Source organism: Microtus oregoni, unplaced genomic scaffold (genome assembly GCF_018167655.1).
Source record: "Microtus oregoni isolate MIOR12 unplaced genomic scaffold, Mior012 000008F_ref0000371, whole genome shotgun sequence".
Lineage (NCBI taxonomy): Eukaryota > Metazoa > Chordata > Mammalia > Rodentia > Cricetidae > Microtus > Microtus oregoni.
The window spans coordinates 39,068,265-39,087,494 of NW_024543067.1; the positions used below are offsets into that span (position 1 = coordinate 39,068,265).

A 19,230-nucleotide genomic window follows, 5' to 3' on the forward strand; every position below is an offset into this window, starting at 1 on the left:
CATCTTCAGTCCTTAAGCCGTGAGCGAGAATCTTTTTATGACCTGCTTGTCGTCACATTTTAAAGAGTCATTTATGGATTTCTTATTTATTTATTTGTAGTAATAAGGGGTGGCGGGGCTGCATCCCCAGCACCCCGGCAGCCTGGCTAGCTTATGCTCCGAAATAACAACACACAAACTGTATTCATTTAAACACTGCTTGGCCCTTTAGCTCTAGCCCTTACAGGCTAATTGTCACATCCCGATCAACCCATCTCTAATAATCTGTGAGCACCGGTCTTACCGGGAAAGGTTCAGCATGTCTAACCTGGCGGCTTGCTTCATCGCGTGCATCTGCCCGGGAGAGGGGAGCATGGCGTCTCTCTCTGAGGCGTCTGCTCCCGAGAGGAGAGCTGTGGAGTCTGAGCTCACTTCCTCTTCCTCCCAGCGTTCTGTTCTGTTTACTCCACTCACCTATGTTCTAAGCTATGAGCCCAAGCAGTTTGTTTATTACTTAGCCAATGAAATCAACAGATTGGTATATGACACTCCCACATCATTTATTGGGTGCATTTTATGTATGCATGTGCACATGTGCTGTAGCATGCATGGGGAGCTCCAAGGACTACTCACAGTAGTCTTCTTTACTTCCATCCTGAGTCTCTGGGATCCAGCTTAGGTCATCAGGCTTGGTGGGAAGCCCTGCTGAGCCAGCTCCCCAGCTCCACATTCTGTTTTACATGGAAGCAGTGGCTTCATAGTGAACTAATTAGATTTTACTGTTTGTGGAGACTTTGTGTAACGTAATTAATTAAGGGGAAAAATAATTTTTTTTTTTAAAAATTATTTTTTTGTTTTTCAAGACAGAGTTTCTCTGTGTAGCTTTGGAGCCTGTCCTGGAATTCTCTCTGTGGACCAGGCTGGCCTTGCCTCTGCCTCCTGAGTGCTGGGATTAAAGGCGGGCGCCACCACACCACTTGAAAATGTACTTCTTAAGTACTGTTTGAGCCAGTACCTTGAAGGAAAGTTTCATCCGCATTAGAGAAAAATGTAGAAGCTGGGTATGGTGCTGCAATCCCAGTTTTTAGGTGGCTGACACAGGACAGGTACTAGGCCACCTCGGGCCTAGTGTGAGACTTTGTCTAAAAAGGTAGAGGAATGCATAATCTCCCGGTAGGTGATGCCGCATTTCCATTGAAGAGGTGCAACATGCATTCACAAGAGTAACCTAAGAAGGGAGGGCTGGGGATGCTCATTCTATGTAGGAAATCAAGGCACTGAAGTGGCTGTCTGAGGGTCTCTCTCTGTGTAAGTCCCCCTTTCCACCTTGCCTTTCTTGGAGGAAGTGCCTGTACTTCCAGTGCAGAGGGTATCACCATCAGTTCCAAGAGGAAGTTGAGTATCTTATATAGATTTCTGTGCTAGGCAGTGCTCTTCATCTGAATATTGTCCTCGAGAAAAGTTTTTCCCCCCATTTTTGTGTAATTCCTTCATCAAGTTTTCAAAAAATAGAATTAGTCTAAAATGGATCTATAGTGTCTCAGGCTAATTCATAATGATGTTGCAGAATATCTGATTAGTGTTTGTAGCAATTGGAATCCTGTTTCCATGCTGTGTACACATCATAGAGTTAGAGTTAAATGCAAGCGTTAATCTCAGAGCTATGCAAGTTTAATTTGCCGTGCTTTAAGAGAGAACTAACTGAGCAGGGTGTGATGGAAAATGACTGTAATCCCAGCACTCGGGATGTGGAGGCACAAGGATGGGAATTCAAGGCCTGCCTGGGACATACCAAACTGTCTTAAAAAAAAAAAAACCCAACTGGGGCTGAAGAGATGGCTCAGTGGTTAAGAGCACTGGCTGCTCTTCCAGAGGTCGTGAGTTTAATTCCCAGCAACCACATGGTGGCTCAAAACCATCCATAATGAGATCTGGTACCCTCTTCTGGCATGTGGGCATACATGGAGGCAGAATGCTGTATACATAATAATAAATAAATCTTAAAAAAATTCCAAAAACCATTTTTTGTTTTAAAGGTCTTTATTTTTATTTTCTTTTAAAAAAAGATTTATTTATTATGTATATATACATATATTATCATAGATATATATGTATATATACATAATAAATATCATATATATGTATATATATATACAGCTAGCACGGCCATTTGGAAGCCTTGTATCTTCACTTAGGGCATCTTCACTATATTTTTACTTTACTCCTCTATCACAAAAAGAGAAAAAACTATGACAGAATTGAAACAAGAAAGACAGGTTGATATCTTCTTCCTCTTCTTCTTTCTCCTCCTTTTCTTCTTCTTCTTCCTCTTCTTCCTCTTCTTCCTCTTCTTCCTCTTCTTTCTCTTCTTCTTTCTCTTCCTCTTCCTCTTCTTCCTCTTCATCTTCTTCTTTTGGTTTTTGAGACAGGGTTTCTCTGTAGCTTTGGAGCCTGTCCTGGAACTAGCTCTTGTAGACCAGGCTGGCCTTGAACTTACAGAGATCCACCTGCCTCTGCCTCCTGAGTGCTGGGATTAAAGGTGTGCGCCACTGCTGCCCAGCTGATATCTTCTTTAATTATGTCTGTGACCCTTTTCCTGCATTTTGTCTCTACCTTCACCTAAATTACCCTAAGTGTTGTAAGACACCCACAGTTACAGTGCTCAGTAAAAACTGAGTGTGTGTATGTTTGTACACTGTTGACCAGAATTGGCACATGAGGGAGAACACGTGTGTGTGTTCTCTGTGTGTGGAAACTAAGAATCCAGGTGATGCTAGTGCTATAATAACAAGTTCTCTGACCAGCATCATAGCACACACATGCACATACAGAGGAATTTGTGCACATGTGTGTCAGAAACACATGACAACAGCAGAGTCCCAGTCTTCCGAGAAAGGCAGAGCTGAGCCATGCACACAGCTGGGAAGAAGTGTATGCTTTCCGTCCTCTTCCTTTCTAGGAACTCTCCAGTTTGAGCTGTGTAGTGTGGGTGGGTTTTCTAGTCTTGCTAATATTTTCAGGTTTTTAACAAATAGTTCATAAAAGAAGCTGCTGGATTTACTGTAGAGAAAGATACATTTTAGTCTGGATTTCCGTCCCGTTTAGATTTTTAAAAGGTGTAAACATGGGTTGCAATTGCACTTGCTGTAAACAATGTTCTTTAGAGTTTGTAATAGTAATAATAGTGATAATAATAGGATCAACAACAGTGTGTTTTATCAGCACAGGCTCAGAAGCTTGTGGTTGGCCAGTTTCAGTCATTTCAGCCCTAAACTGTATCACTTTTACTGATACTGTGATTTTCAAATGTGTGATGTGTTCGCAAATGTGCCCTGCATTTGGCCTCTCTTCCTATTTTGATTTTTTGTTGTGTCTCCTCCCTGCTTGCCAAAGACTAGGATGCTTCCGGTTCGTGTACTGTTAGAGCTTTAAGGCACCGAACAAACTACATAATACAACATATCACATGTTGACATGAAAAAGTTTTATATTTTGTGTGTGTGTGTTTCTTTTAAATCAAAAATTCCACAAGGTTGAATGATAGCTATCAGCCCCTGTGTTCCCTTTTTTTTTGGCATACTGTTCATTTCATCAGCACATTTGTTGGCTGTCAGTTTTATTTCCTTGATATTTAATTTTTGTGGTTCTTCGTAAGTTATGTATGTTAGCATAACCGGCAAAGGTTTTCTCCTGTTCTGTGTGCTGTGTGCTGTTAGTTTCTTTGCTGTGCTGAAACTTTATATTTCATATAGTCCCATCTGTTGATACTTGGGGCTGGTTCCTGTGTTGTTGGTGTTCCATTCAGAAAGGTTTTGCATATCCCACTGTCTTTTCCCCAAGTGTCTTTGTAAATTCTATTTTGATATATATCTGTATCTGTATATCTATCTATCTATCTTCACATATATCAAACACCCACCACCTGGCTAGTTTTTTCATTGAAAACATTTTTATACAATGTATTTCAGTCATGTTCGTCCCATCCTCCACTCCCCCAGATCCTTTCTACCACCCTACCCATCCAACTTTATGTTCTTTCTTTTTCTTTAAAGACAAAAAAGTGCCAGGCGGTGGTGCCACATGCCTTTAATCCCAGCACTCAGAATGCAGAGGCAGGTGGATCTCTGTGTGTTCAAGGTTAGCCTGATTTACAGAGCAAGTTCCAGGTCAGACTCCAAAGCTATCTTCGTAAAACAAAAACAAAAGACCAACAAACAAAAGCAAAAACAACAACAACAAAAAACAAACAAACCCCCCAAAACCCAAAGAAGCAAGAAACATACACTAAATATCCCTCACAAAAACACAAATACCAGTATAAAAATAAACAAGCAAAGGTCAGTAAGACAAAAAAATGCCCAAGTAAAGCAAAGTGAGACAAAAAGGTCTACACGAATACCATCAAGTTTGTTTTGTATTGGTCAACTACTCGTCACGAGGTCTGCCTTGAAGTGTGCTTAGTGTACCCAATGAGAGTTCACCAGAGAAAACCCATTTTTCCTTTTCAACAGGTGTCAGGTGCAGATAAGAGTCTTGGTTAGGAGTGAGAGCCTGCATCCACTTCCCGGGAGCTGTCAGTGCTGGGACCCCATCTGGCTTGAACCAGTGCAGGCTGTGTGTGTGCTGCATAGTCTCTGTGGGTTCCCATGTGCACCCATCTGTCTGGAAAGCACAGTTCATAGTTTCCTTGGAGTCAGCATCACCTCTGGCTCTCAGGGTCTTCCCACTTCTTTCACATAGATCCCAGAGCCTTGCAGGGAGGGATTTGAGAAAGACATCCCTGTAGAGAACTGAGTGCTCCCAAGTCTCTTACTCTCCCACACTGTCCAGTTCCCATTTATTGCAAGAAGTTTCTCTGATGAGGACTGAGATAGCCCAGTGTCTGGAAGAACATTCTCCCTGTTCTCCTATAGCAGGTGCAACATTTCAAAATGGTTTTAAATTAAGGTCTTTGGTGCATTTTGAACTGAGTTTTGTACAAGGTGAAAGATAAGGATCTAATTTATTTCTCTGTGGGGTTGAGTTTTGCCAGAACCGTTTGTTGAGCAGGCACTCTTTCCTACTGCATGTATTGACTCCTTTGTCAGCGCTTTGCTGGTTTATGTCTGGTCCTCTATTCTGTCCCAGTGGTCTACCTGCCTGTTTTTATGACGGCACCAGACTGTGGTTGTCACCATGATTCTGCCCTATAGTTTGAGGCTGGGTTTTGTCAGGCTTGTGTTCTTTGAGCATTGCTTTGGCTATTTGTGTCTTTTTTTAAAAAAATTTACTTAACTTTATTTTATGTACATTGGTGTGAGGGTATCAAATCCCCTAGAACTGGAGTTGCAGATGGTTGTGAGCTGCCATGTGGGTGCTGGGAATTGAACCCAGGTCCTCTGGAAGGACAGCCAGTGCTCTTAACTTAACCTTTCCAGTCCCTATTTGTGTCTTATATGAATACTTGGATTGTTATTTTTCTGGAAATGTGCAATAAGACACCAGAATATTGCTAAAGACTGCATTAAATCTGTAGATTACTTTTGGTGGTATATCCATTTTTTTTGTAATATTAATTCTGTGAATCCAAGAAATTGAAGATTTTTTTTCATCCCTTAGCACCTTTGATTTTCTTATTTAAAGCCTTGATGGTTCACTTCATTGGTTAGGTGTATTCATAGGTACTTAATTATTACTATTTTTAAATTATGTACATATGTCTATATGTGGGTTTATGCACCTGAATAGTGTCAATGGCGGCCTGAAGAGGGTATCAGATTCCCTAAGTCCTGGAGTTACAGGCTATCCAATATGAGTGCTGGGAATCAGACTCAGGTCCTCTAGAAGATCAGTATGCATTCTTAACTGCTGAGCCATCTCTATGGCCCATAGGCACTTGGCATTTTGGGCAGTTATCATGAATAGGGTAGTTTCTTTCTGATATATGTGAAGGCTGTTGTTTTTTTTTTTAATATTGATTTTGTATGTTGTAGTTTTACAATAAGTGTTTTTACATTTAAGAATTCATATAAGTAAATTATATAAGGTCTTTAAACAGTAGAATTATGTGATCTGCAAATGGGATAATTTGACTTCTTCCTTTCCATAGAGTGAATTTTTATTATAAATGAACGTTTTATTTTTAGGGTAAAAGAACATGTCCTTATTTAAAGCCCGTGATTGGTGGTCTACTGTGCTGGGAGAGAAGGAAGAATTTGATCAAGGCTGTTTGTGTTTGGCTGACGTGGACAACAGCGGAAATGGACAAGGTAAGGACTTTGTGGGTGTGCTTCTGTTTCCCTGGGGTTGGGGACTGAACTCGAGCCTCACACTTGCCAAGGAGGTTTCCTGATACTGGGCTACAGACTGCATTTCCCCAGGAGCAAAGAAATGACTTAGTTTTAGAAATAAGAACTAAAGAGAGCACGACTGCCTGCACCCTCGTAACTGTCACCTAGGTCTGACCCTGCCTCCTCCCCACTTCTTCCCCTCTTTGAGATTAACGTTCACTAGGTAGTCCAGGCTGGCCCTGGTCTCACTCTGGTTCTTCAGAGGTTGGGATTGCAAGTGTGTGCCACTGTGTCGAGTGTATTTATGTATGTATGTATGTATGTATGTATGTATACAATAGTCTGTCTGTCTGTATGCCTGAAGGCCAGAAGAAGGTGCCAGACCTCTTTACAGATGGTTGTGAGCCACCATGTGGTTGCTGGGAATTGAACTCAGGACCTTTGGAAGAGCAGGCAATGCTCTTAACCACTGAGCCATCTCTCCAGCCTCTGTTTTTTATTTTTTAAAGGAACATGTAGATGGCAAGGCAGGCAGAGTTCTCACCTCTGCTTTGTTGTTTATATCATTCTTGGTTTTGTTCATTCTGTCATATTAATTTGGTGGGATAGACAAATCATATGGTACTTGATTTGCTACCAATTGGGGTCTTTTAAGGTAGAGCTAGAAAAAATATTTAAAATTAAAAAACTCATTTTGGAAATTATTTGCAATGAAAAATGATATTCTTCTTCCTTCCTTCCTTTCTTTCTTTCTCTCTCTCTTTCTTTCTTTCTTTCTTTCTTTCTTTCTTTCTTTCTTGAGACAGGGTTTCTTTGTTTAGCATTGGCTGTCCTAGAACTACCTCTGTGAACTGGGCTAGCCTCGAACTCACAGAGATTGTGCCTGCCTCTGCCTCCGAGTGCTGGGATTAAAGGCGTTTGCCACCACTCAACCATGAAGTGGTTTTCTAGTTGAATCTGAAAACATTAATGCTACAATAAAATCATGCTAATTCTGTGACTGAGGGGGAAAATCGCTCAATCCTTGCTCTCACTTTTTGGTTCACAGAAACCAGCTATTGTCCTTACATTATTTGCTTCTCTGAATATTCATCTTTTAAGAGGTCTTTAAGAATGGTCTAGTTCAAGCTGGGCAGTGATGGTGCACACCTTCAATCCCAGTGCTAAGGAGGTACAGGCAGGTGAATTTCTATGAGTTCAAGGCTAGCCTGGTCTATAGAGTGAGTTCCAGGACAACCAGGGATATAGAAAAAACCCTGTCTTAAAAACTATTTTTTTTAAAAGAATGGTCTAGTTCTATATTATTACAGTATGAAATTTGTACTAAGTTTAAATAGGTTTTATTTCATGAGCTCTTACTTTGCAATTCGGATAATCATTGACTTGCAAGAAAGAAAATTTAATCTGATAATATGAATATCACTCCTTTCCTTTCAGTTTATTTCTATTCCCTATCATGGAAATAATTGACTAATTAGTCAGCTAAATAGTTAGCTAAAGGCAAGGTGAAAAAAGAAAGTTACATTGGCAAAGTAGGAAGAGGAGGAAGAAAACCAGGAAGAGAAAAGGGAAGAGGAAGTTGAATTGCCTACCCTAAAGTCTGAGAATTATTGTTATCTTAGGGAGTGTGGGTTGATGTGAACTGTTGAAGATATGGTCTTTTTAAGATAACAGTATCTAGTAGTCAGAATATGAGAAGAGGTTTGGAAGCGAGCCCTGGCCCACCATATTTGGAATGCTTAGAATGTGCGAAAACACAAGGAGAGACAGTGGAATAAGAGGGAAGGAAGTGAGGCTGAGAAGGCAAGCATTAAAGTGGGGAGTTGGGAAGTAGCCAGTATTAGATTTTGAGAGGTCTTCCCGAGAGTCAGAGGTAGAGGTAGGCTTGCTTCTGTATGAAGGGTTCATAGAGCCCAGAAATCATCTCCACTTCATGTGTAGCTGAGGAGGAGCTTGAAGTTCTGATCCTTCTGCTACAGCTCCTGAGTGTTGGGATTACTGTCACATGCCGCTATGTCTGCTCTTACATGGTGCTGGGGATGGAACCCAGGGCATTATCCGTGTAGGGCAAGCTCTTTACTAAGCTACAACTCAGCTTAGAGGCAGAGTTTTAAATGGCAAGAGGAATGGAAGGTTTTCAATCTGTTTAGTAGCAAGTGGTTCACTAGTGTTCTTCACATAAAAAGAAAAAGGTTAATTTTTATAACTTTTTATAAATTACATGCATTTGCCTGAGTCTGTGAGTGGGTCATGTGCACATGAGTGCAGGAGCCTGCAGTGTGCAAATGTCAGATCTCCTGTAGCGAGATTTTCAGGTAGGAAGTTGTGAGCCACTTGACATGGATGCTGAGAACCCAGCTGGGGTCCTCTGCAAGAACACTACTTCTCTCCCGCTGCTAACTAGTGTTCTTGATGAGGGTGGATGAGAATTCTCTTCTAGATATGCAGTGAGTGAGTGACAGAGAGTGGGAGGTGGAGAGATTATGGCTCCTGAAAAAAAAAACCTTGCTATAAAAAGCCAAAGTAAGAAAGACGAGGACAATGCAGAGCATAGAGAGTTTTTTTCCCTTGTGACAAAGACAAGAAGATAAGAAAGGAAAGTTCTTATGCCTGTTTAAATCTAATGAGCCCATTCATCCCCAATCCTGGTCCTGTCATCTCTACCAGTCTTCTTGGGACATCTGGTCTACCAGTTTCATCCTCTGTATATTGTCTTTCTGGCCCTCCAGAATTAATATAACTCAAAGCCAGCACTCAGGATACTTGCAGAGCATAAGTATTTACCTTTTCCAAGTTTGTCTGTTTAAGTAAGCATTAGTCTTAGTCAGTGTTCTATTGCTGTGAAGAAACACCAAGACCATGGCAACTCTTATGAAAGAAAGCATTTAATTGGGGCTTGCTTATAGTTTCAGAGGTTTAGTCCATTATCAGAGGTGGGAAGGATGGTGGCATCTAGGCAGACATGGTGCTGGAGAAGTATCTGAAAGTTCTACATCTGGATCAGCAGGCAGCAGGAAGAGAGAGTGACTGCCTTGAGCTTCCAAAACCTCAAAGTCCACCTCCAGTGACACACTTCCTCCAATAAGGCCACACCTCCTAATTCATCCAAATAGTGCCACTTTCAAGCATTAAAATCTATGAACCTAAGGGAGGCATTCTCATTCAAACCACCACAGTCTCTTAGAGAAAAATCCTAGGACAATTAAATTAGAGACCGGAGAGATGGCTCAGCAGTTAGTAGCACACAGTGCTCTTCCAGAGGACAGGATTCAATTCCCAGCACCCACACGGTAGCTCACAACTGTCTGTAAACTCCAGTTCCAGGAATTTTGAGGCTGTTTTTTTATTTTTGCCTCTGTATGCACCAGGCACACATGTGGTACAGAAACATACATGAAGACAAAACATCTGTATATATTTTAAAAAGTTTAGGCATATGGGTTATAACATAAGAATCATAGCCAGACTGTCATTGTTCATGTGACTGTAGTTTGACTTATGTGTGACATGGGCAAGAAGCCACGACTTATTATAGCAATTTGAGGTGGATCTTTTTCAGGAACCCGGAGTGTTATATTTGTAAATGAGAAAAAAAAGGCCTTACTTACTGTGATAAACAGAGCTTATTGCCCTCTTAAAACTATTACTTGGGAAAGAAAAAAGAGAAAACAGAAGAGGTCTTAATGACGTTTTGTTTAATGATTCCCAGGGAATCCCATTGGAATGAATGAATGAATGAATGAATGATGAATAAATTTATCATAGCTTGAAATCTGTGGGTAAAACTTTTATTTTCAGTCTGGTTTTATAATAGCCAGGTGTTTTCTTTCTTCTTAGGCTTTTACCTTTGTGGTCTTGGCCGTTCTCATTGCCTCTGATTTTTAAAAATTATTATTATTAAAATTATTATTTTTGTGTATGGTTCTTTTTGCTTTCATGTATGTCTGTGCACCATTCACGTGTAACTTCAGATCCCTGGAACTGGAGTCACAGAGAATGTGAGCTGCTGTGTGGGTGCTGCCAATAGAACCCAGGTCTTGCAGAAGAGTGATGAGTTCTCTTAACCGCAGCTTTCCAGCCCCCACCTCTGGTTTTTGAAGGGCTGTATTGAATTCAAATCTTGGTTATTTAGTGAGGTCCGATGGGGGCTAAGGTATTTCAGCATGCAAGGAGAACTCAGTAAGGAGCAAGAGTTCCAGACTCTTCTAGTGACTTCATTATGGGAGCAACCCCATTCTTTCTGAGTAGTGCAATTACTTTCACCCGAGAGAGCCAAGATTTGTCAATTTATGTGTCACTGTGATTTAAATGCAGAAGAGGTTAACTTTGAATTAGATTCTTAGTGGTAGGTTCCACAGATCTAAATGCCAAGAAATTCTTTCTGCAAAGTCTCAGAGACCCTGAGTCTTATTCTTTACCCCAAGATGAGAATTTTGATTTTTAAATGTATCATAGTGAACTATGGAGTATCTGTAGAAAACGCCGAGTAAATGTGTTGGCATGTCACCCTTTGTCTGGGTGGCTGGAGGCACAGATGTCCTGTCCACCCCAGTGCTGTGAGCAATGTGCATGTGCTGGTTAGTTTCTTAGTCACCTCTAGTTAGGGAATCTCGGTTCAGAAGCCTCCCTATCAGAGCAGCCTGGGGCAAGTCTGGGGGGCATTTTCCTGACTAATGATGGATGGGGGCGGGCCCAGCGCACTGTGGGTGGTACCATCCCTGGGCTGGTGGTCCTGGGCCATGAAAGAAAGCAAGTTGAGAAGCCATGAGGCGAGTGTTCCTCCATGGTCTCTGCTTCTGGTTCTTGCTTTCAGGTTCCTGCCCTGCCTTACCCCAATAATAGACTAACCCATAAGCCAAATAAACCCTTTCCTCCTGTCCATGGTTTTGGTTGGTGTTTTATTATGTTACCTGAAAGCAATCTAGGGCAGATCACAGTGTCCCAGATGACTTGATGTGAATATTTATCTGTTCTGTTTCTTAGAGTGGTGCTCTCTAACCCCACCTAGAGCATGGACAGGAGTCTGACTGCTTGGTGCTCCACCAGAACACAAGAATCCAAATATCCTCCTTGCAGGGATATTCATGCTTACATTTTAATCCCTGTGTTAATTTCTGCATCAATTAACTTTTATTTTTTGCTACAAAAGTAGGACATCATGGTAAATTTAGTAAAAAGATTGAGAATACTAACACTCTTCCAGCTGCAAAGCAGAGCTTGTCTGACGGAGACTTGGCCAGGACAGAAACCATCATGGTGTCACTGATCTTACACAGTTCCAGAATGCTGCCATTCGGTCCTCTGGGTCCTTGAGGGCTTTATGTTTCTTTAGGACTGAAGCCCCTATGGGAGTACCTTTCCTGCTGAGGAGTTAGATAGTCTGTGTGAACTGTTTAGTCCATGGGCTGGTACAGTAAACTCTGAGTAAAGGACAGGTAGATGAAGATTTGTTTCTGAGCATCATGATAACAAAGTATCACTTTAGTGGCTTAAAATGACAGCAGTGTATTCTGTCCCAGTTGTAGATGCTAAGCTTTGGAAGTCAAGGTGTTGTTGGCCATGCTATTTCTCTGGTTTCTAGCATTTCTTTGCCTCCTCTAGTATTAATTTTAAATATTTATTTATGTGTGCTGTGTATGTATTTGCTGGTGTAAGTTATGTGTACCATATGTTGCAATATTCAGTGATGGCTACAAGAGGGCATTGGATACTCTAGAACTGGATTTGCAGGTGGTTGTGAGTCAGCACGTGGGTGCCGAGAACTGAACTCAGGTCCTTATGCAGGAGTAGTGTTCTTAACTGCTGGGCTATCTCTTTAGCTCTTTCTTCCAGTTTTTCTGAAGCCTCCAGGATCCCTATTTGTTTCTCCTAAATTCCAGTAATTAAAGATACTCTTTGGTTTGTAGATGTATCATTCCATTCCAATTTCTGGCAGTATTGTCAGATGGACATTTCCCAGCCCCCAGCTTATTCTGTCTTCCCTCAGCTTCTGTCGTGCTTTGAAAGAGAGTGGCCCTAGAGGCTCGGTCCCCAGCTGGTAGAGCTGTTTGGTCATGATTATGAAGTGGTCCTGTGGGAGGAAGTGTGTCACTGGGGTAGGCTTTGAGGTTCCAAAAGCCCATGCCATACCCAGTTCACACTCTCTCTTTGCCTCCTACTTTTGGGAGAGGATGTGAGAAGCTTTTAACTGTTACTCCAGTGCCATGTGTGCCTGCTGCCATGCCTGCTGCTGTGTACCCTGTCATGGCTCTGCACTCGTAAACCCCAAATCAACATTTTCATTAATAAGTTGCCTGTGTCACAGTCTGTAGAAAGGTGACAAAGGCAGCTTCCTAAGTGCTAGGATTACATGCCTGTGCCGGCTCACCTGGCTGCTTTGCATCACTATTTGGCATTGGGATTCCTCTATGCCTTTTCCCTAAAGGACAGGTGTATCCTTGTTTTAGCTTGGCTATATTTGCCAAGACTGTTTTCAAACTAGATCACATACATAGGTACCTGGAGCAAGGATTTGAACATGTCTTTTTGGGAGACAATTTTTAAATTCCAATACACTTCCTTTCCTTCACTGTATCATGCCCAAGACCTTTCACTGTTAATGGGGGTACTCTAGTGAGTGTTTTCAACAGTCGCAGTCAGTGATAGAATTAACATTCCATGATGTTAATTGTATCTTCATCAGTCTTTCAAGACAGTGATTTACTTTCATTATGCTGGATTATGATGGATACTAATTGATACTTTGAAAACACACTAGAGCTGGGCGGTGGTGGCGCACACCTTTAATCCCAGCACTGGGGAGGCAGAGGCAGGTGGATCTCTCTGAGTTCGAGACCAGCCTGGTCTACAAGAGCTAGTTCCAGGACAGACTCCAAAGCTAGAGAAACCCTGTCTTGAAAAACCAAAATAAATAAATAAATAAATGAATAAATAAATAAATGAAGAAAAGAAAAAGAAAACACACTCGATTTTACTAGTATCCTTGCCTTTTAGTGATGTAGAGCTGTCTTTGAGAAGGTTTGTACTATTCAGGTTAGTTCCCTTTAATCACATCACCTGTTGGAGGACTTTGTGCTTGAAGCAAAGTTAGAATCTTTTAATATTTTGACTTCTTTAATTTTCAGAAAGTTGATTCCCAATGGTACTTGCTAATGTCTGTCTGTCACTTTGTCTATGAAAATCTGTCTACAGATAAAATCATCGTGGGCAGCTTCACTGGCTACTTGAGAATCTTTAGTCCCCATTCCGTAAAAGCTGGAGACGGGCCTCAGGCCGAAGACTTACTCCTGGAAGTGCATCTGCGGGACCCTGTGCTGCAGGTGGAAGTTGGGAAGTTTGTCTCGTGAGTAGAGCCCACTGAGTGTGGGAGTTTCTGTTCCTTATGATGACACTTTTATGGATTTAAAAAAATATTTTGTCCATTATGTATGTTATAGATACATGTCATGAAGCCAAACTTTATGTTCTGAACACTTTTTATATAGAAACATGTATTTTTAAGATGAACTAATTTAGTGATTTATTTGTGTGTCTGTGTGAGTGTATGTATGTGTGTGTGTAGATGCACAGTCTGCATTTTCCTTTGAGAGAGTGGGGCTTGCAGTTTCCTGGGTAGGCTAGCCCAGAACCCCGGCAGCCCTCCTGTTTCTGACCCCATTGGAGCTGGTTACAGTTCCGTAAAGGATTGTTGTACGGGTGCTGGGAACTGATTAGTGGGTCTCATGATTGCCTAGCAAGCTCACATCAATACTGAGGACAGTTCTATAGTGATGGACTTGAGATATTAGACATATGCAGCACAGGATGAGCTTACAGACAAAGTCAGATATTTATTTATTAAAGAACACCTCAGGTAGATAACTGTTTAATAAGTACTCAAGGATGCTAATAACTATTACTTCATAGTTTTGAAATTTAAAATACATTACCTATTCAAAGTGGAAAGATACTGTAGTGAAAGAATTCAACTCAATTCATGAAGTATGTTTTGTCCATATAAGAAATGTTTCAAAGTACTTTCTCCTCCCTCCCTCCCTCCCTCCCTCCCTCCCTCCCTCCTTCCCTCCCTCTCTCCCTTTCTTTTTCTTTGGAAACCCTATTAATACTGAGGCTAGTTAGAGGTGCTGGTATGTGTCTGGGTATGGGTTCATCTTCTATAGCAAGAGCAGCTTACCGGCGGCCACACCTCAAAGGAATGGTATTCTTCTCCAGCAGTCATCAGCTCCACACAGCTCCTCAGCTATGGGTGGGGACTTGTGAACCCCTCTCCCATTCATCGTGGCGTTGGAGTGGTTTAAACCTTGTGCAGGTAACTGCAGCTGGTGAGAGTTCATGTGACAACCCAGGAGTTCTGTCTTCGTAGGAGAAACGATGAGGACAAGAGATAGAAATGAGACAGTTTGTGTCTTTAGCTGTGTGTTGAAAATCCCCTGGGTTCTCTGGCCAGGCATGTCAGAGGGAGCCCATTAGTTCCTAAATGAGCACCTGCCTGGAAGGCTGAATTCACGGGTGGAGCTGAGACTCCATTTCTGACATCAGTCCCTTCAGGTGAACAGCTTTGAAGCCAGATCTCTAGGTTTTCATGGTAGAAATGGCTTATTCTATTACAATTTCATCCCCTCTCCTCCGTGATCTTAGGGTGTCCTCCCCGGAGCACAGTACGTCACAGTAAACAGCAGAGTCTTCTTCTGGCTTTAGACCTGTAGTTGTCTCCAGTTGGGCCTTTGGTCACCTGACTGAGGGACCACTCATCAGAAGGCGGTCCGCCTTATGCTATGCTGGAGAGATGGGAGGAATAATTATCCCTTAAAGGAGACAGCCCTTCTCATCCCAGAATTCCTGCCCTCAGTGCAGTGGCTCCTGATGCTCTGCTCTGTGCAGCTTGGCTCAGACAGCATGGCTTTCTTCTCTCTACTGCTGCTTTCCCCATTGGAAAGCTCAGTGTTTGCCCAGTCTGTGGCATGGGCTCTGGTCAACACCAATCTATATGGTGGGCCCATGTTCACCTCTCACTTTTGTGACCCCTTGTTGAGAAGGAAGGAAGATGACAACAAGTGATTCTCTTCTCCACTTTGTCATCTTTTTTAGAGGCTAATTTATTTTTTATTTTATGTGTATGTGTGTGCCTGAATGTATGTATATATAACATAGAGTCCAGAAAAGGGCATCAGAACTGGAGTTATAGGGTCTAAACCTCTTCTTTGGCCCTGTCTCAATAATCTTACCTGACATAATGATAGGCATTTATAGATAAAGAAATTTTAGTTTGAAGTCACAGATTAGACTTGTGTGTCTGACTCTATACAGTGCTGTTTTTCCATGTCGCCTTGTTCTCCTTTGGAACATGGGAAATGTATTGTTTTGAATACCCAGCTCCATAACGGTCTGGAAGCACTATTGATTCTGTGGTAGTTGCGTAGTGTAAGCCACATCTGTGTGGCAGGAGAGCAATGGATGCTGATGTATGGGCTGTCTGCAGTGCTGTGCGTGGGTTAGCTCCTGCAGATCTCCCTGTGTAAGGAGGGCACCAGGCTGAGGAGTGGTCACGTGGAGAAGCGCCAGAGTCTGCATCAAGTCCTCAGATTTAATTTTACTCCTTGCCGTTTCCATTGACTCTAACAGATGTCGTGCTGGAGGCCTGTGTGTGCGTGTTGGCCTGTGGTGCTTTAAATCTGAAAAAGCTGCTAATATTTAAGAACCAGAAGGTTTCACATAAAACCCCTGCTTTCTGGCCTTTCTTGAAAAACTGTGGAGAGCTGGCCAGAAGCCCAGAACCAAATAGTAGCCACCTCCTTCAGCCTGGCTGTAGTCTTCAGTTAATTATAACCTTCCACGGCCTTTCCTCATTAGTGTCCATCTGTCTGGTCCCCTGAAGCCCGTGAGTTAAGGTTTTCCGCCCTGTGCCCTGTGTCTGCCTCTGGAGCCACTTGATATGGCCGGAAGGGCACTGTAGATGGTGGTCTTTTATTGCCATTTGAGATTTAGTCAAAGATGAAAGTTTTCAACACTTCTAATGAGAATTGGGATCTGTGCCATCGTTAATACCGACAGCATCGATGCTTCTTCACGCTATCACGCACTTCCACATACCTGCATTCAGTTGAATGGAAACCTCCTATTTTCCAGAGGGAGAAATGGGCTCAGGGAGATTAAGGGGCTTGCCACAAGTCTTAAGTGAGTTGGTCAGAAAGCAGGAGCTCCTTGCAGTGGGAGCAGACTCACAAACAGTCTCAGGCCTGATTTTTTAGGCCCAGGCTCAGGAAATATCTTTTCCACATCTGCCTCCTTCCCCTCCTCTCAGTACTTTTCTCTTTAGCATCACCTTCCTCCCCTCCTCTCAGTACCCTTCTCTTTAGTACCCCCTCCTCTCAGTACCCTTCTCTTTAGTACCCCCCTCCTCTCAGTACCCTTCTCTGTAGCATCCCCTCCTCCCCCTCTCAGTACCCTTCTCTGTAGAATCCCCCTCCTCCCCCTCTCAGTATCCTTCTCTGTAGCATCCCCTCCTCCCCCTCTCAGTATCCTTCTCTGTAGAATCCCCCTCCTCCCCCTCTCAGTATCCTTCTCTGTAGCATCCCCTCCTCCCCCTCTCAGTATCCTTCTCTGTAGAATCCCCCTCCTCCCCCTCTCAGTATCCTTCTCTGTAGCATCCCCTCCTCCCCCTCTCAGTACCCTTCTCTGTAGCATCCCCTCCTCCCCCTCTCAGTATCCTTCTCTTTAGCACCCCCCTCCTCTCAGTACCCTTCTCTGTAGCATCCCCTCCTCCCCCTCTCAGTACCCTTCTCTGTAGAATCCCCCTCCTCCCCCTCTCAGTACCCTTCTCTGTAGAATCCCCCTCCTCCCCCTCTCAGTATCCTTCTCTGTAGAATCCCCTTTCCTTTTCGCTCTTTGTTTTTGAGCCAGGGTCTTGCTACTGTAGACCTTGAACTCGCTCTGTAGACCAGGTTGGCCTGGAACTCAGGTCTGCCTGCCTCTGCCATCAGTGCTGTAATTAAAGCTGTGTCCACCATGCCTGGCCCTCTCCTCTTCTTACTCTTTCTCTGTTCCCCTCTGTAGACCTGGCTGGCTTGGAACTTCAGCTCCCCCAACTCAGCTTTCTGTGTAGCTTGAATTAGAGGCAGGAACCTGCTGATATGATTATTTTTCAGTTAGAATTGTGAGCAGGAATTGCTTTATTAACTTATAGCTGCAGTTATGAGGTCTGTTTGAAAATAATTTGTAACTTTTAGGTTATATCTGAAACTAATATTTACTAGCTTTTGAAACTTTCCCGTTTTGCAGAGGCACTGAAATGCTCCATTTGGCTGTGCTGCATGCTAGAAAGCTCTGTGTCTACTCTGTTTCAGGTAAGAGAATTTCCTTCTCATGTGGAGTTTGTCACAGACTGCTCTGGAGAACAGAGTGGAGATGATTTGGGAGCGAATACAGAGTGTTCATAAGGAGTTTCTTGTCCCTGTTAGCCTTCCCTACCACTCATGAGTGCTCATGAGGAGTTTCTCGTCCCTGTTAGCCTTCCCTACCACTCATGAGTGTTCGTGAGGAGTTTCTCGTCCCTGTTAGCCTTCCCTACCACTCATGAGTGTTCGTGAGGAGTTTCTTGTCCCTGTTAGCCTTCCCTACCACTCATGAGTGTTTCATGCTCATTTTCTTGACCCACGAGCCCTGGTATTCTTATTTTTATAGAGGGTTTCTTACAATCTCCATGTTGTCAGGAGTTGTGTCTGGAACAGCCTGTGACCAGCTGCAGTGGTTTGGGCTCCTCCTCCGGACCCTGAAACTGAAGCCATGCTCGGCAGTGGCCGCACTGACTGTTGAGCCAGAATGTTTGAAATGTCCTTTTCTTGGTAAACCTCAGGCGTTTTCTCATTTTAGTTCCAGTTTCTTGGCTTCTTGTTGTCTTCATTCCACCAGACCTCAGAACACTTGATTTGAGGTTAATTGGGTTCTATTCCCTGATGTGGTCCTGTGGGTACAAGTTTAATACATATTCTGTTGTGCTTTAATTTCAACATTTTGGCCCTTATTAAAATTGAGGATCGTGGTAGTTTGAATGTAATTGGTCCCCATAAGCTCATAGGGAGTGGCACTGCTAGGAAGTGTGGCTTTGTTAGAGTAGGTATGGTCTTGTTGGAGGGAGTGTGTCACTCTGGAGGCGGACTTGGAGGTCTCTTATATGCTAAAGCCACTCCTAGTGTCTCAGACCACTTCCTGTTGCCTCTGGATCAAGATAGAGGACTCTCAGCTCCTTCTCTAGTACCATGTGTGCCTGCTTGTTGCCGTGTTCCACCATGATGATAATGGACTGAATCTCTGAACTGTAAAAAGCCATTCAGTTAAATGTTTTCCTCTATAAGAGTTACTGTGGTCATGGTGTCTCCGGAGAACAATGGGAACCTGAAGACAAGGTTCTTTTAGGGGCAAAAATCTGTTGACCTTTAAAGGCAACCTTCATAACAAGAGGTGTATACGGTAGAAAAAACTAGAAATTGGTGGATGCCTTTGAAGTAGTTACTCATCTATGTTGATTAATTGATTGATTTTGAGAAAGGGACTCATTAGTAGCACAGGTTAGCCCAGACTCACTGTGTAGCCCAGGGTGGCCTTTGCTGACTCATCCTCCTGTTTGTGTGTCCAGGTGCTGTGAGCACAGCTGTGGCCCCCTGTCCTGTGGCAGGGCTTCAGTTTTCCTCCTCACCACACCACCCCCTCTTCAGAGGGCTGGCAGAGTGCATGCCACCGCTGCTAGGTGGCCACGGTGGTGCTCACCTACAATCCCACCATGCTGAAGCTAAGGCGTTGAGAGTGACACAGAGAGGCTTCCTCTCTGAAGAAAAGGTTGCTATTTCTAGTGAATGGGCATGTATCTAGTATTCCAGAATACAGAAATAAAAAGGTTGATGTAGGCTAATCTGTTTTATGGATTAGTTCTCTTTTTGTTTTTTGTTTTTTCTTTTTTGGAGACAGGATCTATAAAATAATTCATTCT

The 19,230-nt window shown here is 42.9% G+C and overlaps 1 protein-coding gene across 4 annotated transcripts in view; it reads left to right on the forward strand.

Annotated features, from left to right (window-relative positions):
* Positions 1-19,230, forward strand: part of Bbs9 (Bardet-Biedl syndrome 9) — a 426,448-nt gene that overhangs the window by 14,188 nt on the left and 393,030 nt on the right. For all 4 annotated transcript variants that reach the window (XM_041657113.1, XM_041657112.1, XM_041657114.1 and 1 more), the window contains exons 2-4: positions 6,105-6,227; positions 13,440-13,590; positions 17,526-17,590. In XM_041657113.1, the coding sequence (XP_041513047.1) occupies positions 6,116-6,227; positions 13,440-13,590; positions 17,526-17,590 (328 nt within the window). In that variant the 5' untranslated portion in view covers positions 6,105-6,115. The remainder of the gene's footprint in view (positions 1-6,104; positions 6,228-13,439; positions 13,591-17,525; positions 17,591-19,230) is intronic.